At 43.1% G+C, this 26013-nt stretch overlaps 2 protein-coding genes across 2 annotated transcripts; both read right to left on the bottom strand.

Moving 5' to 3' along the window:
* Window positions 1-199: 199 nt before the first annotated feature.
* LOC115011316 (germ cell-specific gene 1-like protein) lies at window positions 200-6672 on the bottom strand. The gene is made up of 5 exons (XM_029436430.1): window positions 6140-6672; window positions 4206-4253; window positions 1721-1873; window positions 1349-1460; window positions 200-919 (listed from the first exon to the last, which is right to left on the bottom strand). Exons 1-5 carry the CDS (start codon window positions 6426-6428, stop codon window positions 625-627), a joined length of 897 nt encoding a protein of 298 aa, XP_029292290.1. The 5' UTR covers window positions 6429-6672; the 3' UTR covers window positions 200-624.
* Window positions 6673-13917: 7245 nt separating this feature from the next.
* sec23b (SEC23 homolog B, coat complex II component) lies at window positions 13918-25649 on the bottom strand. The gene is made up of 19 exons (XM_029437565.1): window positions 25470-25649; window positions 23607-23834; window positions 22907-22964; window positions 22690-22776; window positions 21871-22107; window positions 21690-21772; window positions 21420-21564; window positions 19414-19572; window positions 18646-18761; window positions 18387-18510; window positions 18190-18270; window positions 17996-18085; window positions 17634-17740; window positions 17014-17167; window positions 16761-16838; window positions 16421-16582; window positions 16192-16278; window positions 15688-15909; window positions 13918-14927 (listed from the first exon to the last, which is right to left on the bottom strand). The coding sequence occupies exons 2-19, from the start codon at window positions 23825-23827 to the stop codon at window positions 14838-14840; spliced, it is 2301 nt and encodes a 766-aa protein (XP_029293425.1). The 5' UTR covers window positions 23828-23834; window positions 25470-25649; the 3' UTR covers window positions 13918-14837.
* Between the last annotated feature and the right edge of the window lie 364 nt (window positions 25650-26013).

The following is a 26013-nucleotide window of genomic DNA, read 5'->3' as shown; positions in this document are numbered from 1 at the left end:
CAGAGACAGAGCGGAGGAAAGGAGAGGGGAGAACTAAAAACAAATCCGCTGCTAAATGTTTTTACTTTAAAATGACACAATATAATTATTTATTACTTGTTAATCATGTTAAAAAATGTTAAACGAGCCATATTGCATTATCGAAAGAGCCATAGGTTCCCGACCCCTGATCTAGATCATGTAGCCAGGCGTTACACATTGCACCTTTACCCAGGGACCAACTGTCACCTTGTGTTTGTATTGATTTATTGATTGAACCATGTTTAATAAGGCTATTAGCATCTGAGAGGCCCTCAATCTATTGATATAGGTATACTTCACATTCTTTTTAATGTACATTGTGGTAGGTTACACAAACAGAGGAAACACCTTCATCCATGCGATTAGCTCATGTCCCCTTTTCTCAGTTTGAAGCTGGCTTGCAGCTCCTTTGTGACTTTAAGCTCTGCGACTACCAATGTCAACAACACACTCACAATTAAGGCAGTGTTAAAATGAATCAGGTGGAGCAGGTGGAACGATGCAGCCTGAAGTCCTGTTAGGTGTTCGTCCCGTACTGAATGCCGACCACATACGGTCAACAGCACTTCCACCAAGTTGCCACACGTAACTGTCCCGTCCCGTTCAGCACTGCTCCTCCCCCAAAGATCCTGACATGTCACCCAGGTCCAGGGTGTCAGCAGGTATTGGAATTTTCCTGCCACTTTTCAGAGACTGGCTTGAATAAACCTCCACAGATTTGGAGATGGAGTGCAGGGAGCGTTCCCGGTAATATCCGTAAGCCTCCCGCGCGTGCTCCTCGCGGATGCTTTGCTCGAAGGTCTTGCGCTTGTGCCTGAACTCGATGACGGTCTTCGTGTAGGAGTTGAGGGTGGTGACTGATGCGCCCATGCAGCAGGTAAAGGACGCCCAGGCCATACTGATAGAAAACAAAAAACATGGTGACCCTTGGTGGCTTTTGTGATGGGAAAGCGGGTTGGTTAATGCCCACAAAAGGTCAAGAATTGTTTAGCCTCCAAAACGAATTTTCAGCATACTGTGCATATTGTGAAATATCATCTCCTTATGCAATTCCAATCACGCCTGTATTGGGGCTTTGGACACCAAAGCCTAATCCTGCCATAACATGAGAGCTTTGGGCTTTTTTCATTAGAGACTGTGACGCTGGGGAGAGGTGAGAGCAAAGCTACAACCAACTATTTAGGCCTGCTACGTGCGGAATGGAATCCCTCATCTGGTCTCCTAATGGCTGAATTGACATAACTTTATTCATAGAGCTTTATCTGATAGAAGAAACGTATTACGAGTACGATACTTTGAGTTCTGCTGTGCGACTGTGGAGACTCACCAGAAGGACCAGCCGTAGTCCCAGTTGTAGGGCCTCCAGTCGGGTGGGCCGAGGCTAACAGTGACCTGGAAGACCTGTGTGTACATCACATGAGCCACCATGCCAAGAAGACCTGAAACAATACAGACGATATGCGGTAAGTTATACAGCTACGTGGCTCCTGGTTAAAATGCAGATAATGCATATGTGCGAAGCGTTCTTCACAAATACGATGGTTTGTTTCCACAAGTACAGACTTACAGCTTTTTCATGTTCGCACAAATATTCATATATGTAAACAAAATAACGAGATGCCAATTTAATATCTTTAAATCCCTTAAAACAAACAAACACTCAAAGCCTCTCAGTTTAAAAGAAATAAAATGTGAATACCTGAGAGCACAGTGAAGACGGCAGCGAAGGCGTTGAGCTTGAGTCCGTCGATGACGTTGCTGGAGTGGACCAGGTCTAAACACATGAGGCTGAAGCCCACCACCAGCAGGATGATGTACAACATCTCAGAAACCAGCGACAGCCACAGCATCCCTGCAAAGTGCGCACGTTTAATTACAATAACTGCAAATATTAACATCACATATTACTGTATGTTACAATAAGTCCATAGTCTTTCACGTGCTTCCAAATGAACCACAGTTTATCCAACTAAAATGGAAGGAGTCTCTGTCTGTTTGTATGTCCCTTCATTTGTCTCGACAATCGTTCATCCGATCGACTTCACCCTTGGCGGGTGTATTGGTGAGGACCCAAGGAAGTGCAGCGTTAAGAGCGAGCCCTGGAGATCTATGAGATATATTTAATAGTGGTGTAGTTATGTACTCACTGTGCAGTGTTTTGAGAGGGGACCCCAGTTAACTATTACACTACCAAAGGGCATGCTGGGTACAGCGGGGACGTGACAAATAAACAACTTAAAAAGTTGAAATACTTGATTCGCACCAGCTCATTCTTCAGAAAAAGAAATTGAGGCTTCAACAGTAAAATGTTCTGAGTGAATTTGACTTCCCTCAGTGCATATGTGTAGGACTTTTATTGTGAAAGGTAAGAATGGAAGTAGAGAGCATCTGGTATGCGCGGCCTCTGTCAAGGTTGAAAGGAGTAATAAAGTTTGCCGTCTTCGCTCCGACACAGAGCCTTCTTGCATGTTTTATATGCTCCTTATATTCTCAACTCATAACCCGCGGCTGCACTACTATAGTATACATTTTAACAATGTTAATTCCATGATGGTTTTATTTACGGTGCTAAAGCTCCGAAAAATCTACCACATTCAAGAAAAACATGGTAATTACGTTGCTTTATCGGCGTGTAACATTGTTTGTTAAAGTATTCATGACAAAAACAAGTGCTAAAAACAATTAACTGACTGAAACACGCCTCCGGTGTGTAAAGGCTTTTATACTGCTGAACGGCATGCTGGGTACAGCTCACTCTCCGTCGCTCAGTACGTTCAAGAACAGATAAAGAAAGAGACCAGAGAGAACGGTGATCTACGGGACACATTTAGTAGTAATTCTCTCGACAACCTTTCATCCGATCGACTTCACACTTGCCGGGTGTCGAGCTCAGGACCCAAGGAAGCGCAGTGTCCAGTGTTTGGAAGAGCGACTCTCAAGTAAACTGCAAGCAGCAACACTAGTCACTAGTTTATACAGAATGGCTGTTACAATTACAACTGTGAATTATTATTCATACATATCAGTCTCAACACAGACACTGATATGTTTTGGACAAGTGGACGAGTCAGTTTGAATCCAACATCTCTGTGGTTCCTGGGGCCGGATGTCAACTGCTAGGATGCTGAATTTAAACTGACGTCAGAGCTCTGCAGTCTACTCCAAATCTGATTCAGCTTTCCAATTATTCAAGCAAAGCGTGATTGCATCTCCATAGCAGTCTGCCTCTTGTCTTTCTTCTTATTCAATCACTTCACAGAGAGACAGGAAGAGAGCATTTCTCAAATGACACAGCTAAACATCCTACAAGTTCACACCAAATGTGTGTGGCTGTATCTGTGTCCCCGTGGTTTCATATTAAAAAATGAAAGTTAAGTGCTTATTGAATTTGTAAAAAAGTGAAAGCAGACCAAACATGTTACTATAGAAGTATTTACAGTACAGGGTAACAATCTTTCTCCATAGCGCAGTGGATAAAACCTCATTATTGTTAGTGTTTGACATCATACCTTCATCGATGGCTAATAAAATGTATATTTAACTTCACAGTTTGGTCTCGAGCTTTTGCCTTTGGAGACGGTGCTGTACTCTAATCGTCTATAATCATCTTAAAAGATTATTTTTCACAAACATATAGGGGATTTTGTTGAAATTATATTGTAAACTTGAAAAAGTTAATTCCACAATAGATCCGCAATATCATTTTCCACATATGTACAGTTACAATGAAAATGGAAAATGAATTTAACTTTCAAAGTGTCCCCCTGCTGTTCAGTGGATAATAATCAAATGATCATTGAAATTTGAAAATTGAAATGCAATATAGACGGATTTTCTATTTACGGAGGCAATATTTAAGTCAGAAGTCAAATTAAAAGGCAATTTTCTATTTGAAAAAGAAAAATGCTGTAAATATGTACTCCAATAACACATATGTGGAAAATTATAATTATTTTGTGTAAATAAAATCCCCTATGAAGTTCCATACGAACATGAAACATTTATTTGGAAAGAAAGAGATGTGCTTCTAGTCGTTCCACTTCTTTGCTCATGTCTGTGGAAGACCAGTTTTAACATGTGAACTCCACTAAACAGAGAGTAACTGTTTCACGAGTGTCCTCGTGGGATTGTTGAAGCACTTCTGATCATGGTTGGACCTTCTGATGATGAGCAGTGGCACTCACCTTTCTCTGATGGAGGAGCCAAGTCAATGAAGCTCCTGCACATCTCACCTGCAGCAGAAAGAACAACATATCGTCACGACTGAGCAGCACGGAGGCACCTTTAGCCAATACTTTCTGTCCAATCTTCTTTGTGACAGTTCAGAAATAAGCGAGTAACTTGTTTTTGGAAGAGTTTGGAGGACATGTGAGTTGTTGAAAAGTTCACAGTGCACCTGTTTGGGATTAAACAAAATAAATGCTCTTAGCACTGATACAGGACTCAGTCCGAGTCCTAATCTGTGTTCCCAATTTCTGTCCAGGTGTGTTTTGCTAGAACGGCTTAGACAGAGCATAAACCTGATGACCACACAGCAACAGCAAAGTCAGAGTTCATAAGTTCAATACTGAATAAACAGAATTTTGAATAAGAGGCATATGTCAGAAACACAGCTTTTTTTGGGCTTCTGATTCAGGTGTGGCCAGCTGGTGTTTTGACGACATTCGCTCAACATCTGGTTCCTGTCCTGTTGAGTTACAGGTACTTTGCATATAACTACAAGGACAGAACAGTAGAGTTATTCTGATTTGAAATAGAAAAAGATGCACTGTAATTACACGCATGCATAGTCAAACCTTAAACACTGTGGGGCGTAATTAAAGCCTTTGTCAAATTAACCAACAGGATGTAAAAAAGTTATCTGTCGAGCGGAGCGTGTCGCTGGATTTGTTGTAAGTGGAACACTATAATCAGGTAGAAGAAGGGTAGCAACAGCTGTTTTGAGAAAAAACTCATCAAGGCCGCTGTTACATAATCCTTATTAACTCAAGCTGTCTCTCCCCCCTCCCCTCCATCGTACAGCCACTTGATGAGATAGACATGTGCTGTAGATTCTTCCTTGAATGATCTCAATGTGTGGTTCATTTATAGTCTTGAGCGTCATAAAAATAGGAATTATTAGCACATTATCGCAGATAAATGCTGAGTGAGTTTGAAGATGGATGCTGGGACATTTCCTGATCAAGTTGCAGTGAACTAACCCGAGAGGAATAATCTGGCCTTTGACCTCAACTTTTCATACTTCTGACATTTTGTTACCTTTGGTGACACATTCTCCCCTTTTAGCCCTTTGTTAAATTCCTTTACTTCAATGTCACCATATTCTTTTTCCAGAAGAAATGAAGCTCACGCACACATCATTCGCGGTCTAAAGATGCCAAGTTATCACATTCTGCCCCTATCAAGTGCAGTCCAGCCATCCACTTAAAGCCCCGGTCCGAGTACAATAGTGAATCTGTGAGTGCCCTCCTTCTCTCCTTTTTATAAAAGATACATCACACTGAAGCTCCCATGTGCTGCTGCTAAACTCTGCATTTCATGCCAAATAAAAAGAGATTAAGCGATCTAAACCAGATCCCTGCAATTTGATAGTAGACTGATATAAATGGAAGAGGCGATTATCCTAAAATTATCATGAAAGGGAATAAGTCAAAGAGAGAGACTTATCTCCATTAGAGCTGAGTGAGAGCTGAACTCCATTATGACACATGAGGGAGATAGAAATGACTGCAATGCTTTTCAAAGGTGATTTGTTGTGATCATTGTTTTGTGTTTTAAAATGTGACTGTTGAAGTGACTGGTTAAGTAAGCTGAGACAATAGCCTGGTGATGACAATGGTGATCTATTCTGTGACAATCAAAACAAAAGATAGGGAAGTGGAAGGAGTGAAATATGAGGGCAGGAAATAAAAAATAATACTCCAAAATTAATAATAATTAAACTAAAATTTTATTAGATTTATTTAACCTTTAAAATGGTATTACAATACTTTTTTAATACGTTTTTCTGCATAAAGGCTTATTTTTATAAAACTAGCCTGTTTCATTGGAGTTAGGCTAGCACAGTAGCCACACACACACACACACACACACACACACACACACCTTATCCTCTTACTTTCATCGTGGATGTTTTCCTCGCAGGAGAACCAGATGCCGGTGTGGAACTGTCTGAACAGGAACCTGTCGTCCCCGGTCTCCCAGCTGTACACCACTTTGTTGGGGTCTGTCTCGTTCACTCCGTAGTCTATACACTGGTGTGTCCGCAGCTTGCTGCACTTTGGCTTGGGCACTCTCTGGGTCCCCACGCACCAGTACGTCGTTATAAACGCGGTTATTGAGAAGAAAAGGGCGAAGAAGTTCAAGCTAACCGACAGGAGGCTCCTGCATTTGCGAGTCGTCTTCATTGTCCGTGAGAAGGATGCAGCGGCGCACGGAGGACCGAAAAGTTCATGGGTGCTAAGTGGAGTAAGATGCGCGAGCCCCGGTTAATTGTTTCCAAACACCTGGTGAAGAAATACAGGTCCCACGTGACACTCTACAGTTAGCAAACACCTCCATTGAGGCTGAGGATACCGACAGCATGCCCACACATAATGTGCCACATAATCATTTCAAGACTTTTTCTCTTTCACGCGCGGTGCCCCACAAGCATCCAGCCTATAGGATGTCACGTAGTCATAGGATTTGGCTTGCGTCAAGTGTGGGATTTTCTAATGATGCAGATGCTCTCCCCCCACCCCCCTCCTCCTCCCTCCATCGCTGTCATCATCCGCCTGGTAATGTTAATTAGCCTGTGCAGGACAAAAGTTACGACTTAAGGTCAAAATCAGCAAATTTAAGAATTAAAGCAAATTGCACAATGAGGAGAATTAAATGAAAGGGCTACTCCAGTTGGGGGAAAGATATGAACATGTCCTGTCATCGTCCTAACCTAAAATAATTGCGATGTGAACATATTTTTTAGTGAAGAAAGGTAATGAAAAATCATAAGGTCCCAATGCATAAATAAAGGATAAATAAAATAAAAATAGCAACATTGTTTGAGCAGCTTTTTAAGGTTGTAAAAACTGATATTAGTTTCATTGTATGACTGTTTTACACTTCTGTTTCTATATATATATATTCTTTTTTTAATTTTTGTGAGGTCCTCATGAGGATATTCAAGATTATAAATAATAGAAAGATTTAAATTCAGGCTAAAAGAATGAATGTGGGAAGCTTGTGTTCGAGCTTATATATGATCTATTTTTATACTCTGACTTTTATTAGGGATAATACATGTATTGCACCAGATATAATCACAAGCTTATTTCCATGTGTAGTCTCTGGACGGAGGCCACCAGTGATGAGCAGGTTGACGCGGTAACAGATTAACAGTTGTTCGTCAGTTGGTCAGATGTACTGTACAACTACTTCTTGTTCATTCCTCACAGCATGTCAAAGACGGGTAAGTCATCACTTCCCGTGCTGTGAGTAAACCCTTCTACACATCCCAAAGCTTCAAAACGTGTCCTGAAAACACCCAGTGGTTCCTGCCAACAGCTGCCGAAGAGTCTTATTGAATATCAGCAGCATATTGGAAGTCAGAATACTTGGCTATGCAAGAAGTTAATCCCTGCTCTCAAGTGAACACATTTTAAAGTCCTTTGCTGCAGCGTGTGGGAGTGAGTGATCACACAGCCACCAAAGTAGGAGAATAATTCAGTTTGGCTCAGTTTTATTATGTACACAGCACATGAGGATGGATTTAATTTGAATTTCTAGCATATTTGTGTGAATCTGAAGGATGAGGGCCACATCTGACTTCCTGAAATATTGGAATACTGTAGTTTTTAGATCCACATATGCTAAAAACAACAAGCAGAGATAATTCCATATAGACTTGAATGAAAAAAAAGAATTTCTGGTATTTGTAGACCTCAGTGCTGCATTATGTATGATCATAATCGTTATATTTCGAGGTAGCACAGTTATTGACCTGTTTAGATCCGAGCTTAGCATCTTTTTGCCGCTCACTATCTTGCTAGATGTGCAAATAAACAACTGTATGCTATCAACTTAAAGGTCCAGTGTGTATGATTTAGGATTTATTGGCAGAAATGAAATATAATATGTATAACTATGTTTGCATTAGAGGAAAATCAGCAGAAATTATTTGTGTTTCCTTTAGCTTAGAATGAGCATTTCACAGCGAGCGGGTCCTCTTCACTGAGTCCTCCATGTTGCACCGCCATGTTGCTGCGGTAGCCCAGAACAGACAAACCAAACTCTGGCTCTAGAGACGACCTCTGTGTCTTTACGTTACCTGAAGGCCAACGTAGGTTCTTCTCCTACATGCTTGGAAAGTGAGGGGTGAGGGGAGCAGGTATTCAGTTGGTTGCAATCTGCAACCTCACCACTAGATGACACTAAATTCCAGACACTGGTCCTTTAAGTTGATGTGGTGAACTTGTTAGCATAGCTGCTAATCCCCCGTAGCTTCATTTTAGAGCGGCGGGCCCACTACCTTCCATATGCTCTCTTAGTTCCTGTAGTATAATAAATAAGCAAAATGAAACGTCAAGAAAGGAAATAGTGTAACACCTATTGTCCTTATTAAACAGATAAAACTGTTCACTTTCTGAAATCAAGTTTCTGTCTTCCCTCCGGTACCTTTGTGTCTGTCTGTCCACTTAGCAGCGGCGATGAACAGAGCAGCCACTGGGCATCATTGCTAAAGACGCTAGTGTAGATAACTAGCTTCTTTTCAGCTGTGACACGGTCGACGGCCGATTATTACATATATACAGTATATGGATCGGTATGTGGATCGTCACACGCACATACACAACGGACCTCATGATTCCCTGGTAATAATTAATACACTTTAGCTTTTCTTGGTATATTAGCTAATCTTACCACACTTATATATATATTGGTGTGCAACTGACATTACTGACTTCATGATCATCTCTAACCATCCATCCATCCATCGTCTACCGCTTATCCGGGATCGGGTCGCGGGGGCAGCAGCTCCAGTATGGAACCCCAATGTTCCCTTCTCCGGGCCACATCCTTCAGCTCCGACTGGGGGATCCTGAGGTGTTCCCAGGCCAGTGAGGAGATATAATCTCTCCACCGAGTCCTGGGTCTTCCCCGGGGTCTCCTCCCAGCTGGACGTGCCTGGAACACCTCCCTAGGGAGGCGCCCAGGTGGCATCCTTACTAGATGCCCGAACCACCTCAACTGGCTCCTTTCAACGTAAAGGAGCAGCGGCTCTACTCCGAGTCTCTCACGGATGGCTGAGCTTCTCACCCTATCTCTAAGGGAGACGCCAGCCACCCGTCTGAGAAAACCCATTTCGGCCGTGATCTCGTTCTTTCGGTCATGACCCAGCCTTCATGACCATAGGTGAGGGTAGGAACGAAGATCGACCGGTATATTGAGAGCTTTGCCTTCTGGCTCAGCTCTCTTTTCGTCACAACGGTGCGGTAAAGTGATTGTAATACCGCCCCCGCTGCTCCGATTCCCCGGCCAATCTCTCGCTCCATTGTCCCCTCACTCGCGAACCGATCCAGTGACTGTTGAAGGTCACAGACCGATGATGCCATAAGGACCACATCATCTGCAAAGAGCAGCGATGAGATCCTCAGGTCACCGAACTGCAACCCCTCTCCTCCACGACTACGCCTCGATATCCTATCCATGAAAATCACGAACAGGATTGGTGATAAAGCGCAGCCCTGTCGGAGGCCAACATTCACGGGAAACGAGTCCGACTTACTGCCGAGTATCCGGACACAACTCTCGCTTTGGGCGTACAGGGATTGGATGGCCCTCAAAAGTGACCCCCTCACCCCATACTCCCGCAGCACCTCCCACAGTATCACCCGGGGGACCCGGTCATACGCCTTCTCCAGATCCACAAAACACATGTAGACCGGATGGGCGTACTCCCAGGCCCCCTCCAGGATCCTTGCAAGAGTAAAGAGTTGGTCTGTTGTTCCACGACCAGGACGGAATCCACATTGTTCCTCTTCAATCAGAGGTTCGACTACCGGCTGAACCCTCCTTTCCAGTACCTTGGAGTAGACTTTACCAGGGAGACTGAGAAGTGTGATACCCCTGTAGTTGGCACACACTCTCTGGTCCCCCTTTTTAAATAGGGGAACCACCACCCCGGTCTGCTAACCCCTAGGCACTGTCCCAGACTTCCACGCAATGTTGACGAGGCGTGTCAACCAAGACAGCCCCTCAACACCCAAAGCCTTCAGCATTTCTGAACGGATCTCATCAACCCCTGCGGCTTTGCCACTGTGGAGTTGTTTGACTACCTCAGTGACTTCCATCAGGGAAATTGACGATGATCCCCCATCAGCTTCCAGCTCTGCCTCAACCATAGAGGGCGTGTTAGTCGGATTCAGGAGTTCCTCAAAGTGCTCCTTCCAGCGGCCGATAACCTTCTCAGTTGAAGTCAGCAGGGTCCCACCCTTGCTGTACACAGCTTGGATGGTTCCTCGCTTCCCCCTCCTGAGGTGCCGGATGGTTTTCCAGAAGCACCTTGGTGCCGACCGAAAGTCCTTCTCCATAGCTTCTCCGAACTTCTCTCACACCCGCTGCTTTGCCTCTGACACGGCAGAAGCTTCTAGTCCTTCGATACCCTGCAACTGTTTCCGGAGTCCTCCCGGATAACATAACCCGGAAGGACTCCTTCTTCAGTCGGACGGCTTCCCTGACCACCGGGGTCCACCACGGTGTTCGAGGGTTACCGCCCCTTGAGGCACCTAAGACCTTGAGACCACAGCTCATCACCGCAGCTTCAGCAATAGAGGTTTTGAACATCGCCCACTCAGGTTCAATACCCCCAACCTCCACAGGGATAGCTGAAAAGCTCCGCCGGAGGTGTGAGTTAAAGATCCTCAGGACAGGGGCTTTCTCCAGACGTTCCCAGTTCACCCGCACTACCCGTTTGGGTTTACCAGGTCTGTCCAGAGTCTTCCCCCACCCCTTGATCCAACTCACCACCAGATGGTGATCAGTCGACAGCTCCGCCCCTCTCTTCACCCGAGTGTCCAAAACATGCGGCCTCAGATCAGATGATACGATTACGAAATCGATCATTGACCTTTGGCCTAGGGTGCTCTGGTACCACGTGCACTTATGAGCATCCTTATGTTCGAACATGGTGTTTGTTATGGCCATTCCATGACTAGCACAGAAGTCCAACAACAAACGACCGTTCGGGTTTAGATCAGGGAGGCCCTTCCTCCCAATCACGCCTCTCCAGGTGTCTCCATCGTTTCCCACGTGTGCGTTGAAGTCTCCCAGCAAGACTACGGAGTCCCCTACTGGAGCCCCCTGCAGGGCTCCATTCAGGGTCTCCAAGAAGGCCGAATATTCAGAACTACAGTTTGGGGCATAGGCACAAACAACAGTCAGAGTTTTCCCCCCCATAACTCGAAGGCGTAGGGAGGCGACCCTCTCGTCCACCGGGATAAACTCCAACGTAGCGGCGCTCAGCTGGGGGCTAGTGAGTATCCCCACCCCGGCCCAACGCCTCACACCTTGGGCAACTCCGGAGAAGAATAGAGTCCAACCCCTATCCAGGAGTACGGTTCCAGAGCCAAGACTGTGCGTGGAGGTAAGCCTAACCATCAGGCGATTTATTCATTTTTAACCCCCCAGCTATAGTATATGGTTTAGAGTGTGAGGCGGGCCTCCCCAGGAGGGCTCCAAACTGTCTCAGGGGACGCTCCGGTGAGGGGGACCCCTTTCTCAAAGCTATGAGGGGAGGCCTATAGTCTCGACTTTGAAAACCACTGCTTACAGAAGGGCGGGACTTACAAATCCGTCTGCTACTTCAGCACCATCAGCATTATGAATACACAGCACAGTCAGACTGATATCTCAGATTATTCAGGCAATCTGGACTAACATATTCAGTTAAACAATCCCTGCACTCTCTCTGCAACGATGAGACGGAGAGGTTGGCAGGTTAACACGGGGGATGGCATCCACCCTCAAATCGCCCACTGGATATTTGTGTGCAACACACTGACATTATTAGAGTGAATGTATGACTCGATGATCTTCACTCATTATGCTACCGTTACTCCACGTCTTTTCATTTACTATCATCCGGTATCCTAACTTGGTATCAACTGATTCAATCCTGACGTGTCCATGGCGATTGGGTTCAACAGCTCAACGTTTCACCTTGTACCTGGCATAACGTTGTCCGCTCACAACAGCCGTCCCATTAAGGCCACAGTGGCTGCTGTTCAGAAAAGGTTACATGGTCTCGTTTTAAATGAATAATAATAATAATAATAATAATAATAATAATAATAAAAAATTGTATTTGTGAAATGACTGACTTGTTTTCTTCCTGTGTCCCTAACAAATCATTGTGTTCCTTATGTTCCTCGCTGCAGGACTAAAGTCCACAGTGATGCTGCATTCAGGTCCCTGCAGACTTCAGCGTGAGTTCTGTGAACTTTCAAACTTCAGACACAAGTTTTCTAACTTGCTTTGACCGGTTTGTTTACTTGCTTTTGAGATTTTCCTATGTATACAATTTCTTTAAAATGAAATTCTTTACCAAGTATTTATTTCTATTTCAATAGTAAATCCGTTTGATACAATTTGTCTTTTTTTTACTGCTTTCAAATCTATGACATCTGCAATGTAAAAATTATTACTATAATTATCAACATTTTGAAAGGGAATGCATTTCATATTTGGGTGAAGATTAATCATGTCTGTAGCTGTGAGCTTTAAGATAAAAAAAATATACATGTACTCAGAAACGCAATATTAATATACAATCAGACTTAAGTTTTAACTTCGATAATCCAAATCGCTGAAAGGAAGAGAACTATACTATTTGTGGTTTGCATCATCTCACGACAGTATTGTGTCAATCATAGTTATATAAACATGCTATGGCATATTCCATAATAGAAAACTTACATAAGTTATCTGGGACAGGAGCTGGAATGGATTTCTGTGGCTACTGGACTCATCCATTAGGATTTGATAGATGATAAGACACATTTCCTTACAGCTTTACCTAAGCCTGGGAATCACATGGACATGAACATCACGAGTGATCACTGAAGACAACGGCAAATAGTGTGCCGAGAGAATATTCAATGTTCTTTTGTTCCTCTGGACGTCATTGAACGTGCACAGCTGCAGCCTTTGCATGTTGGCATGATTATCTCTTTATGAGATCATTTCATATCCAAGTACAGTGTGGCACCAGATCTCACGCAGCTGCATCCCCACTGAACAAACGCATTTACCTAAAAAAAGAGCTTTTGGTATTGTGCAGGAGTATCCATGTCAAAAGAGATTAAGAGCCATTGCTTCTTTTTTAACTTGGCCTTGAATACCTTTGGAGCATATGTGGCTTCAGAGTGCAACATAGTACAGCCTAAGCTCTCGATAGACACAGACTTCATTTGTAAATTTCAGTGGCAAGTTCTGCTTAAAGCCGCTAAGAGTAGAGTTTGTCGCTAACCAGATAGCCCCTGAGGATTAGTCTTCATAATCTGCCGTTCACTGATCCTCGAAATCATACTGTCAGGGTGCTCCGAGATCAGCTTACAGGGACAGTAGCTGCTGTGCGAGTGGTTTTATGATTGGGGTTGCGTGCCGCACAGGCTTTATGTACAGTAGCAACAAATGAGGGAAAAAAAGACAATTGTTGAGGGAGAGTCTCTTCCAATCTGCACAAGATTGCAACACGCCGTGGGCACATTCTCTCGCACACTCAAAACGTTCAACAGATTCCTCGTGTAAGAACAGAGCGTCTTTAACCTCTGCGACCTGGGTGTGAAAAACCAAATCAGGGAACTAAAGTTTTGCGAATGAGAACATGCATGCTGGTGCAAGGACAGACAAAGAGAATTGGTTTCTTGCCGACGGGGCTTTATAATGGAGAGCATTTAGAATCCAGACAGGATCTAAATCAAACAACTGTCGCGTCGATACAGTCTTACAGTATATTAAAGTTTGATTACAAAGACACTTGGGAAATCATCGGGTGCAAAATACCAGATGGTGTTGAGACGGGACGAGAGGTCTGAACTACAGAGTGAAGTTAAAAATAAATGTTCGTCATTAACAGAGTCAGTCTGACGCGATTGATTTCCATTCCTCAGAACATTAATCCTCATTATTCAGAGGGAATATTCTTGGAAAACACTTAAAAGGTATAATCCGTGTAAGGATTTTAAATTTGTATGTCAAATAAACTGCGATTAACAAGCCAATAGTGTGAAGACAGATTAGCTCTGAACATTTCTTATCCAGCATTAGAAGGTACAATTATAATTTATTATTGAGAAAATTCTAAGCATGTCATCTTCAGCTTTAGACAAAGCAAACACATAAAACAGCACCAGGGCTGGTGCACTAGACACAAATATCTTGGGTCAAACAAACAAAGAAAAAACAAAAATATTAATTAGAAGTCTAATCATTCTGCATGTCAGAGAACGGTAATATGAAATAGAAAAGAAATTGAGGATTTGATATTGCTTACATGAGGACAGTCTGGAGTACTGAAGCCGTTTCTCATAAATAACATGTTAATGAAAAATGAGTCTCATTAGGAATGTGCTATTCTTCCCATTTCTTTCATTTTTTTTTTTTAAAGCATGGATATGTCACACGCGACTCTGGAAAGGACACAATCAAGCAAGCACATACAGTCGACTGTGTGGGTTTGGCTTCTTTACAGAAACAGGGGAAATGTTAATGGCTGCATATGTCAGAACGGGAATGTCGGATCACTCCTTCTCTCTTTCGTGGTGGAATAGAGACGTCTACGTAGAGCTGGAAACTGCCAGCTTTTTCAGGTGGTCCATGAAGACCTGCAGGCTGACGTCGTCTGTGAGGATCGGGGCTCCCGTCTCCTGCAGATGGAGACAAAAATACTGGTTGAGTGATTTATGCACTTTTGCCGACAGATCTTTTCAGGACATAACTCTGATCCTTTAATAAAGCAAACGGGTTTAGTGCCAAGATTAGTTTATGCAAGGCCTGATAATCTTGTTCCCGGTCTGCCGTAGAGACTTTCAGTGTTAGTAAACTGCAGGTTAGGGTTCAGCTCTTCCTTCACTTGGGAAATAAAGAGATTAATGCTATTTTTAGCTTTCGATTTTCCACACTTAAAATCTGAGGTTAGCAAATCCAAGACCTGCGTTGGCTGACAGTTTGACTTGTTGTCAGCAGATTGTTTTTCAGACGGGGTTACAGACATTTTGACACACAAAGCTGTTTATCGGCCGTCGGTCATTTTCTGTCGGCCTAGTTTCTTTGCGATGTGTCTCGCACCATCTGCACTTTTCAGCCGACAGTCTCATCATAACAACAGCTTGTATATTTACAGTCATAGGTCTTCCGGTTTCACTTTTCTAATCATGAATACAAACTACTGACTGCTGTGATGGAAAGTAATTTCCTCTCATGCAGGCGCAAACAGTTTTACACGGATGTGTGGCTGTAAATAACCTCAGCACACTGAAGCGGCACGAGGCGTATCCCTCTACTGAACATGTTGACCTCTGAAAGCAATCTATTCTCAAGTATAAGAAGCTGAAACATAGTAAGTTGTATCTTATTATAATAATAATAATAATAATAATAATAATAATAATAATAATAATAATGTACCTGTCCCCAGGCGTAGCTGTTGTTGTGGGTCTGTGACGGGTTGACCTTGGAGAGCAGGAAACGAGCCTGCGAGCCTTGGTGCTCGGTTTCGATGTAGCGCGGCATGGGGAAGCGCGTCTGCAGGATCTCCTGAGCGTCATCCAGGGGAGCCAGCAGCAGCTGTTTGAAGTTCTCGTACTCTGCCATTTCCTGGTAGCCTGCCTTTCGCCACTGGGCTATTGTCTGGAAATAAGGAGGAACACTTAACATGTCACTTCAAAATACATATTTTCCCCTCTTACCTGTGGTGCCATTTACCAATCCAGATTTATTTTGGTGCGAGATACAGAGTGCGGGAGATATCGGCTGTAGAGATGTCCGCCTTCTCTCGATGTCTGAATTTGGCTTGTAGCGATATTTCCAACACTCGGCACCTCACACCAAAACCTGGATAGCAACAAATAGCACTAAAAAAGGTAAGAGGAAAACTTCTGGGGTTGAACCAGACGAACTGCCCTGTCTCACCTCTCCATGGAAGATGACCAGCTGGAAGAAAGTGTCCATCAGCAGGATTCGATCGGGCAGAATACTGCTGCTGTCCAGGAGAACGGGCTGTGAAGAACAGACACATCCAGTTTGGAACAATTTAAGCACCAAATGCATCATTTGTCATGAAGCCGTCCTGAAGCTTCTAGGAAAGGACGGATGCTCCTAACACAGATGATAATAATGGTGTGGAGGGTGTGAGGCTGACCTCTGGTGGTCCATGGAAGGAGTATGAGTAGAGGATGGGCTGGACCATGATCAGAGACTGGGTCAGGTCCTGCCTGACAAAGTGGTGTCTGTAATAGGACGACTCATCGGGGCTGTTGTTGAACACCTGCAGGAAGGGCGACCGCCGCAGGTGGAACATAAACTGCAGGTGGAGGAGAGCAAGAAAAGGTTTACTCCTAATGCAAATCAATTACAATTGGGGACAGTGTTATAGTTAGAATTCACATTTTAAAATCAGATCCATAAAGATTGGAAACTTCAATTTCAGTCATTTCTTCACAGATTCACATTCATGCATTTCCACCAGGAGGCAGGTTTACCTGTGGGTAGAGGGACAGAGACTCTGACAGTTTGAAGGATGTCGGATCATCTTTGTTAAACTGGCCAAACTTCTGACACTAAAACAGAGGGAGACAAAACATTGTTCAAATACTGAACACACTGTAAACCTTACAAAACCTGGCACAACATACGTGAGCGATTACAGAATGTGTTGCACAATCCTAACAATGCCAAATATGCATCGTTGTCATCACAAAGCGCAGGTGGGGAGGGTGTGTGCGCGTCACTCACCAGGCGGATGAGCTGCCTGTCGAGCCAACGCAGGACGTCTGGTCCCTCCTCTGACTCTGCTCTAAAGACTCCCAGGCGAGCCATGAGCACTGCGGCCGCTTCCTGGTCGAATGACGACTCGATGTGCTGGATTTGGGACTGTGCGTCTGCCCAGCTTCAGTGGCAAGAAACAAAGGAGGAAGGGAGAGTTGCAGGTGAGCCTGGGTGTGTGCTGTGAATGATGCACATGCACACAGGTCATAACAGTTTTTGTTAACGGAGTCTGGTGGCTTTGAAGAGAGCATTGATGGAAATAACGACGTCAGTTCCCCGTCGGAAAGGGCCGTCTGAAGGGCAAGGTAAAGAGGTGAAGATATTCTAAATATAGCGTACACTTAAACTTTTCTTTTGGTGGCTAAAATACATTTTGCTGCTGCCCCCGTCCACAGCAGCACATTTGCTTCTGTGTTGTAACTCCTGTCTGCTGCTCAATACTGGAGGCTTGCCAACAGTCATCTACTGTAGGTAATACACTGACTCTGGATAAGAACCTCATACATCCCCACTAGTGTATAATCATGTTAATATTAATGTTCTAGGTCGACATGGAGTGAAATACAGTTTGGAGTGGAGTGTCTTACTTCCTGGCGATGGTAGAGACCCGTATCCTCCTCTGTGTGTTGGAGTGCTGGTACTGGGTCACAAACTGGATCACCCCTCGGCCACCCTGGGGGACTGGTGCATTGTGCTACACACACACACACACACACACACACACACACACAAACAGTAGAGACAGTAAGACTTATTGTCAGTCACTTCTCCCTTTGCATGAGCCTAACAAATGGCCTTCTACGACAAGTGAAACTCTTTAAACAATGGCTTTTTGTGTTTTCCCTTAACAAAGACTTGATCACATCACAAATATTCCTCTTTTTAAATGTGATTAGCGACTTTCATCAGCCCACAGTAATCCCATCAGAGATCAGCGTTTTGTATTTACCTGATTCACCACTTCAAAAAAAATGCCCAAAGTGGTGGAGGGGTTGAGTCCGCACACTTTCCACTGGCTGGTGCCACCGATACCCATCTCCTACACAAAACAAAGAACATATTGTGATGAATGCCAGTAAACCACAGCTCTCGGATTACAACTCAACGGTGGGAAGGAAGGAATCTGGGGGGGCAGCGACTTACATTCTCTGAAACACAGGAACCCTTGGCGTTGAGTGAAACACACGGTCCGATGGTGCCGCAAACCTTCACTTCCCTTGATGTCTATATGGACATAAAAACACACAACATAAGTAAACGAGTGTAGATCTTTAAGCGCTTCTTATTCAAGCAAACAATGATATTTATTAAGACTAATAATGCCTAAATCGCTTCTTTACCTTGACCTCCAGGACGCCTCCGAAGGCCATGCGGAAGTCTCCATTGTAGTCTTTGCTGAAGACTCTCTGGAAGGTCTGCTTGAACAGCGAGGTGTTGAAGGAGTCTCCCATCACAATGTGCCCCCTGATAAGCAATTACAACAAAGCAGTTAGAGTCTCAAGTATCCCTATAATGTGTAAAGGGTCCCACATCCCTAATAGTAAGGCTAATGTAATCGCACACACTCCTTAACCGATTAAACACTAAGTGCTGACGTACCCGGTGAAATTAGATAAGCACTTCATCTCCAGCAGTCCCGTCTGGTCCAGGGCACAGGCGTAGATATCAATACAGTGTCCATTTACTGCAGAGCGGTTGGACATGGCTTCATAGTACTGTAGTAAAAAAACAAAGCAGACAAAAGAGCTGAAACGATGACGTCAGTGAACGTAATACATGCATTTGACGTTTCAAAGAAGTCCAGCGCTGTTTTTATCAACTTCGAATGGTTTCAAAAATGAAATCATTTCTAGAATTCTGACTTGTAGAAAGTGTTTCATGAGTTAATTGACTGTAATGCACTCTTTACCTGCCTAAACAATAAAGAACGCTCACGCATTCAAGTTATACAAAATGCTGCAGCCAGACTGTTGACTGAATCCAACAAAAGAAAAACAACATTTCAGCCCCCCGGCTCGCAGTTAACATCAGAATTGGTTTGGAGGTTTGACTCAGCACTTTTAAAATACAACATAGTCGAGCTCATCGACCTGCACGCAATCTCAGATCGTACAACAGACTAAAAAAGGAGACTGTCATGACCCCAAAACTCTGGAACAGTCTCCCTGATTCTCTTTTTATGATTGGTTTCTTGTTATGGGGTTGTTTTGAAAGGTGCTAAATAGATATAGTTTATTTATAAATTCATACTGGAGATTTTAAACTGACAATGGAAATGTACAGTATTAAAAAAAAAGGAATATTTCACTTAAACCCAGATAAAGTTGCAAATGCCAGGATTTGCTGAGGCTTCGTGCACTTGCTCACCTTGGTGGCTTTCTTCAAATGGCGAGCGTTGTCTTTCTGGATGTCGTGCCAGGAGCGGATGGGGGTTTTCAGCTCATCTCCCACCACCATGCCCGGGCCCTGGGTGGGGGGCCCTCCGATGAACAGCATCACACGAGCCCCCGTGTTGGGGTATGTGCCCTGAAGAGGGAGAGAGGAAGAATTGGGTTTCAGTTAAGCGCAAGCATCATCGTACAGTCACCTCTACTCAAGTTACAATTTAACACCACAAGCTTGTTATTTGACGAGATCCCGGGGTAGTTACGACAGACTTCTGGATGAAATATGCAGTCTGCACTCATTTATATCCACGTTGAAGCACGTGTGCTGAATTTGAGCATTTGGGCTGTGAATGTAGATAATGACCAGTGATGGATTAGTGACCAAGTTCTCAAATATGGCATTTAAAGAGTGCGAGGGGAACATTTAGACTGCCTTATTAACCTGTGCAAATACAGCGGCAGTAATCCTTGATAGAACCTTTTAAAGAAAAGTGATTTAAATGTAATAGTTGTTTAGTTGTTATTTGATAGCATTAGGTATGGGTAGGTTTCACAAGAGCAAATAAAACATAATTATATATAGCAATCGTAATTATTTTATCAAGTCATTAGAAATCATTTTCCATTCAAACAATGCCAATTTTCACATTATTGGACAGAAGTAGAACTCCAGGTTAAGGGACTGTGTGTATAAGGAGTATAAAAAGTGCGATCGAGAGCTTTTAGGGAATCAGTTTCAGCTGAAAGCGGCGTCGCAGCCAAGTCCTAAGTCCAGGAGTCTGGGAAAGTCAAGACACTGAGAAATTTGGAAGTCGGCCACATAGTACCAAAGCCACTGGAACGAGCTTTTAATGCCAACAAGTTCTACGTAAACAGTGATTCATTTATTCAGAGCCAAAGTGCACTCATTCAAAGAGATCAATCAAATAAATAAGCCAACAAATGGTGGATGCTAACCACTTTTCTGCAGTTCGGCTTTATATGTGAAAGACCCAGTCATCAAGCCAAACGCCTCTTGACACATCAGTGAATCTGGAGTGAATGAAAGAGCTACATTTATTCTAATCTCATCTCCTGTCTGCTGAAGGAGAGAACAGCGGGGAGAATGACCTGTTGAAGAAGTTATCTAACCGTGCAGACACAAGAGACAGAAGGCAAACAAGGAACTAGCCCTTTGAACCTACAGAAACACTGTGTGCGTTTCTGAACAGTTACATGTGGCACTATCGTCTTGAAGAGGCTAAAGTTCAGGTTACTCTGAAGCAGCTCAATAAATGACTGCTAATTCATTTGAAGTCAGATCATAAGCACACATCTAGGTATGGTTTGGATTTTATAAACAGCACGTGTAAAGTGCAGAATACTGCAGGTGATTAGGGTATAAATCTTTAACCATTAGATATCACCATGAAACTTCCCCAGTAGATTACCTACATTAAGACAATTTTAATTCACATGTTTTCTTAAATGTTATATTCGAATATGCAAATATTTGCTAGTGTGCATACATTTCCAGTTATGTTTCACTAATAAAACGTTTTATAAATCAGGCTATGAATGATATATGAACAAACACCTCTGTAAAGCATTCAGAATATAGAGAGGAATGAAACTGGAAAGTTTGGTGGATGCAAGTGCTGCTGAAGTGGAGATTTCTGGCTCAGAGTCGGAGAAAAGAAGTAATGCATTGAAAGAATTCCATACACTCCAGGTGAGCAGGGTAAACATTTGAACTAAGAGATATCACCATGAAACTTCCCCTGTTGTATACTTACATTAAGAAACTGTTTTATTAAAGTTTGCTGTAAAAGGTTATGTTTAAATCTGGTGCTAACTTTTAGTTCATTTGAGATAACTTCTATCTATTTACGCTACTCTGAAAGACGACATGTTATGGAAGCAAAATGGCAACAATCTTTCGCCCACATGTCTCGCCTTAATGTACAAGATTATCTGTGTTTCTGCGTGTGCGTGTGTGTGCTGTACCTCCAGCAGCCCGACAGCTACAGTCAGTGCGACACCAGTGGAGCGGAGGGGCCGTTTGCCCTGAGGGACAGGCCAGGGGTCTCTCTGAAGCTCACCGAGCAAGTCAGTCAGATTCATGTCGACTCTGTGCACGGGCTGAAGGAACCTGCAAATGAACACAAACACACCTGAGACAAATAAACGCTGACCGTGTATTGTATTTTATTTTACTTAAAAAGACAGAGACCATTAACTGACAGACAAGTTGGAAGTGTTAATGCTCCTCCGTACCTGCAAATGGCTTCAGCATCCTGAGGTGCCGATGGGCGACCTTGTTGTCCTGTTGCTGGTGACTTTGTTAAACCCAGCATCTCCTGAAACGCACAAAAAAAAGAAAAACAATTGTTTACGGTTGTTTCCCCCCCATGTTTACAGATTAATCTCCTCGTTTCTCAGTTTTGCCCCCACCCACCTGGATCTGTTTGGAGGAGAGGTCCTTGGTGCCCCTGAACACGTAGCTCTTGGCGATCCCCTCACAGCTCAGCTCGTGAACCTGAACCATGCGTCCGAATGTGATGAGGCCCACCAGGGCGTTGGGTGGCAGCAGGCTGAGGGACATCTGCAGGGACTCCTTGAGGGCCTGGAGGTCCTCTTCTTCCAAACACGTGTCCACCACGTACAGGAAGATCAGAGGGGCCACGGCTCCACGCTGTAAAGAGGTCAAATCCTAAGCTTTGTTGCCACACACTGAAAAGCTGCCACTGTTAGTTTATATCTTTATCCGTTTGTTTTTCTTGTCTGCAAACTGAAAAATGCTTTGCGGCAAAGAAGCAGAAGAGGCTGAATTAATGTTTCTAAAATAGTAGACACTCTCATGTTAGTAGTATGTAGGCCCTCATTAGTTGCAAAGCCAATGATGTTTCTGTATACTTTCAACAACATCGATGCATTATAGCCAACTGCATTACTTAACATTTCAAAACGCTACATGACAATCCTCTTGCTAATATGCCAAATTAGGTGCACCTAATAGTGTCGATCCCAATAGTCAAGTAAAGGATCGTACACCACATCAAAAGAATCCATAGCAACAGGCTCATGTGTCAGAGCTGCAGGATGACACTGAACACAGTGATCAGACGCACAACTGGAAAATAAGAACAACAACTCTCCACCTGGAGAAGCCATTATCAGAAATCGTTAATATTCCCCTTTGCACAGTACACCTAGAGTACATACAATTTCCATGCATAGGGCTGAGGTCAGAGTGCAGGCAGAGTGTAATATTTACCTGTACTATATACTCGATGGTAGAAAACTGTGGCATGAGTTCAGCCGGCTGGTTCACTTCTGATATGCCTGCGTAAGAGGGAGGGAACTGCAGACAGAGAGAACCAGATTAACAACATAACATAATGCAGCTAGTCCACATTGAGGTATGCAGTCTTACACGAGTTATGGAATGTATTAATATCAACTTAAAGTATGCTGTGCATGGCAGTACTTACTGGGTTTCTCTGAAAGCAAAAGTTGCACGCCCATATTTTCGCTCTAAAGTCAACTTGGCTGTAAGGAGAGAACAAAACAAGTTATGTTTTGCATCCCGATGGCAGGAGTGCAACTGTGACCGACAGTCAGCAAATACTTAAGGTGTATTTGCATTAGCACACCTAGTACTTGTAACACGTCAGCATTCGGAAATGCTGACGTGGCAACAAATATTCAGACACAGCACCAAATTCAAATCACTGCAACCAATTTTATTTTTATGTTAAGGAATACTACAATGAAGAAATGTCAAGAAGATATTGTGCACTAGAGATTATTTTCATTATTGATTAATCTGCTGATTGGTCTATAAAATGTCAATCCAAGTTGATGTATTTGAAGGTCTTGTTTTGTCAATCCATGTGTGAGGCTGGAAACTGCATTTTCTGACATTTTAGCATTAAAATGTACTTAATAACAATTAATCAATTATCAAAATAGTTGGAGATTATTTTTATGTCCATCGACCAATCGTTGCAGCTCCACAGTTAAATAAAGAAAGGCAAAATACTAAAATAAATAGAATACAGTCAAATATAAATTAGATTGTCCAACAGGTCGGAAATGTGTCTTTGGCTGTTTTTTGGTGCTTTGCAGCAGAAACAAACATTAAAAAAAGTTCCCATCCGTAAGCGGGGGTATTGTTTCTGTTTCACTCACCACAGTGGGTTGAGCACTGCCTTGCAGTTGGCCCGGCTGCATAGTACTGGCTCGTACTGGACCGGTGGCAGGTCAGGCCTCTCCTTGAGAGGTGTGAAGAGGCAGGAGACTGGTACCACGAGCCTGGTGGCTTCCAGGCGGCTGGAGGGCCAGAGGTTCCAGCTGAATCGCACCCCATCCCTGTCCTCATTCTGTTGGATAAACTCCTGGTAGGTCGTCATCACCGAGCTTCAGCAGAGAAAAAGCCCAATAGATCACAGTGAGGTTTGTAGGTCCAAATGAAGAACTGGATATAGTCTGGATGTAGCCTAAACGTGTTCCTGCTTTTCACTAGCTCCAGTGTGTGAGCCACTCTTTGTATAATTGCTCTTTTCTGGTAGTCTAACCCTTTCACTGCAGTGAGCCGCTCTTTATACAGGTGCTCCTTTCTCTCCCAGGCTAAAATAAGACGCAGATTTAAGAAAGCATGACGCACAAATGTCGCATCAAACCTGACAAGTGTGTTTTCATGATGTAGAGAACAGCACTGAGGAATCCTAGAAGTATTTTTAGGCTACACCTTTGTTGCTGTGTGTCAGGGAAATATTGAAGACGCCTATAGCAAAAGCGTCACCAGGGATCCTGCTGTAGCAACGGTGCACTCTCCCTTTTTCTCACCTCTAGCAAAGGAACTTTATATTTATAGCAAAACAGCATTTCAGCAGAGTTACAATGTGCAAAGCAAATGTTACAATCTTTTGTTGGAAGCTTTCAGAGCACACACTATGATCTATACTTCTGTAGGTTAGACAACTGTGTATTAAGTAGGCTACAAAAAACATTTTCATTATCTACCAATTGTTTCCTCAATTAATTGAAGTCTATAAAATGTCAGATAAAATACTGAAATATCCATCACAATTTCCCAGGTGACTTCTTCAAATGAGAAGAAGCCTCAAAACATTGAATTTACAATCACAATGTTTTCAGTTATTTTACTACAACATATTGTTGTTATATTACATTAAGTTATTGCAGCTGACCTGGCTTAAGATAAGTGGCAATTAATTATGGCATTACCTATAAACACCTCTTCCAAAAATGCCCCCACACTGTAACCTTTGGTATCTCGCCCTTTACTCTAATTATCGATTGATCGTTTAAGTAAAATGTCAAACTTTCCCTGTTTTTTTCTTCTTTGTATGTCTGTCTTAAATATCTTTGGGTTTTGGACTGTTTGTCGGACAACACAAGCAACCTGAAGACATCACCTTGAGGAGATTAATGGAAACTAAAGACAAATGTAACTGCCCTTACATACATACGGATAAAGATCCGTTGTTTGTCTTTTGGATTGTGAACTTTGCCTGGCCACATCTAATGAAGGGGGTGTGGGGTAGGTGTTGTTGGATTTTTTTTTGTTGTTTTCCCCTTTCGCTCTCTGAGGGAAAATACCAAGAAACCTTGAAATGTTATCCAATCGTAAAAAGGAATCCCTATTTTGAACGATTTATAAAGTGATTACCTTTCATTATATAACATAGGCTACAGGCCACGTATCATCACTCATGAACCCACCAGTGCAGGTTCATATCTGTCGTGAACAGCATTTCTACTCAGAGATGAACAAACGTCGTTTTCGCTGTGTCTAACATTACTCTCGCAAAGTGAAACTCGGTTTTGGTGTTGTCGAAACTACATTATTATAACAATAAACCTTATTGTCAATCCAAATATCTCTACGTTGCTCTGCCACTCAAACAAGCTAACGCTTCGTTGGCTGCGCTAGCTAACGGAATGTAGCATTAAGCCACTTCCTGTCCCTTAATGAATGGCAGCAGAAACGGAGGCCTACTTTCGAGCAAATGTAAGTCGAGTGCTTACCTTCTATATCAGATTGGCTTCAGGTCAAGACACGAGCAAAAGAGTGTGTTGTGTTCAAAAGAAATTACAGCATTTGGAGATAAAAGCAGACGGTAGTACAGGACAGAAAGACGACGGTGAGGGGATCACTCCCTATCAGCCGGCTCCTGCTCTTTACTAGAATGACGTGTTACTCCAAGTTCAGGCGTCTCCTATTGGCTGTTCTTTCCGTGACGTTGCCAGGGCGTGCTCTGCGTACGCACGGGAAGAGGGTTATTGTGGGAAATTGAGTTTACTGTATTGGACTACGTCAACGACGGTTCAAGGAGTTGTACAAGTTATCATGACCTATGGTCCTATTATCTTGAGGTAGCCTACTTTACTTGAATACTTACATAGTCTATTTATACTCCACTTTTTGCTTTAAGAAATATTGTTAGTAGTTACTATAATAGACAGATACACTTGAATTAAATTTAACTAATAAATTGTTGTGAGCAACTATTCATTATTATTATTATTATTATTATTATTATTATTATTATTATTTTTTTTTTAATGTAGG

This window comes from Cottoperca gobio, chromosome 1 (genome assembly GCF_900634415.1).
Source record: "Cottoperca gobio chromosome 1, fCotGob3.1, whole genome shotgun sequence".
NCBI classification, from domain to species: domain Eukaryota; kingdom Metazoa; phylum Chordata; class Actinopteri; order Perciformes; family Bovichtidae; genus Cottoperca; species Cottoperca gobio.
This window is presented reverse-complemented; position numbering and strand designations above follow the sequence as displayed.

What these genes read in the sequence shown, in the direction of transcription:
- LOC115011316 (XM_029436430.1), bottom strand. Translation starts at nt 6,428, where the DNA reads ATGAAGACGACTCGCAAATGCAGGAGCCTCCTGTCGGTTAGCTTGAAC. An exon ending in CGTCTTCACTGTGCTCTCAG is followed by an intron (nt 1,461 to 1,720) that starts GTATTCACATTT and finishes GTATTGTTTCAG; the next exon opens with GTCTTCTTGGCATGGTGGCT. An exon ending in GACTACGGCTGGTCCTTCTG is followed by an intron (nt 920 to 1,348) that starts GTGAGTCTCCAC and finishes GTTTTCTATCAG; the next exon opens with TATGGCCTGGGCGTCCTTTA.
- sec23b (XM_029437565.1), bottom strand. Translation starts at nt 23,827, where the DNA reads ATGACGACCTACCAGGAGTTTATCCAACAGAATGAGGACAGGGATGGG. An exon ending in TTTGCTTTCAGAGAAACCCA is followed by an intron (nt 22,777 to 22,906) that starts GTAAGTACTGCC and finishes CTCTGTCTGCAG; the next exon opens with TTCCCTCCCTCTTACGCAGG. An exon ending in GTTCCTGTGTTTCAGAGAAT is followed by an intron (nt 18,086 to 18,189) that starts GTAAGTCGCTGC and finishes TGTTTTGTGTAG; the next exon opens with GAGATGGGTATCGGTGGCAC.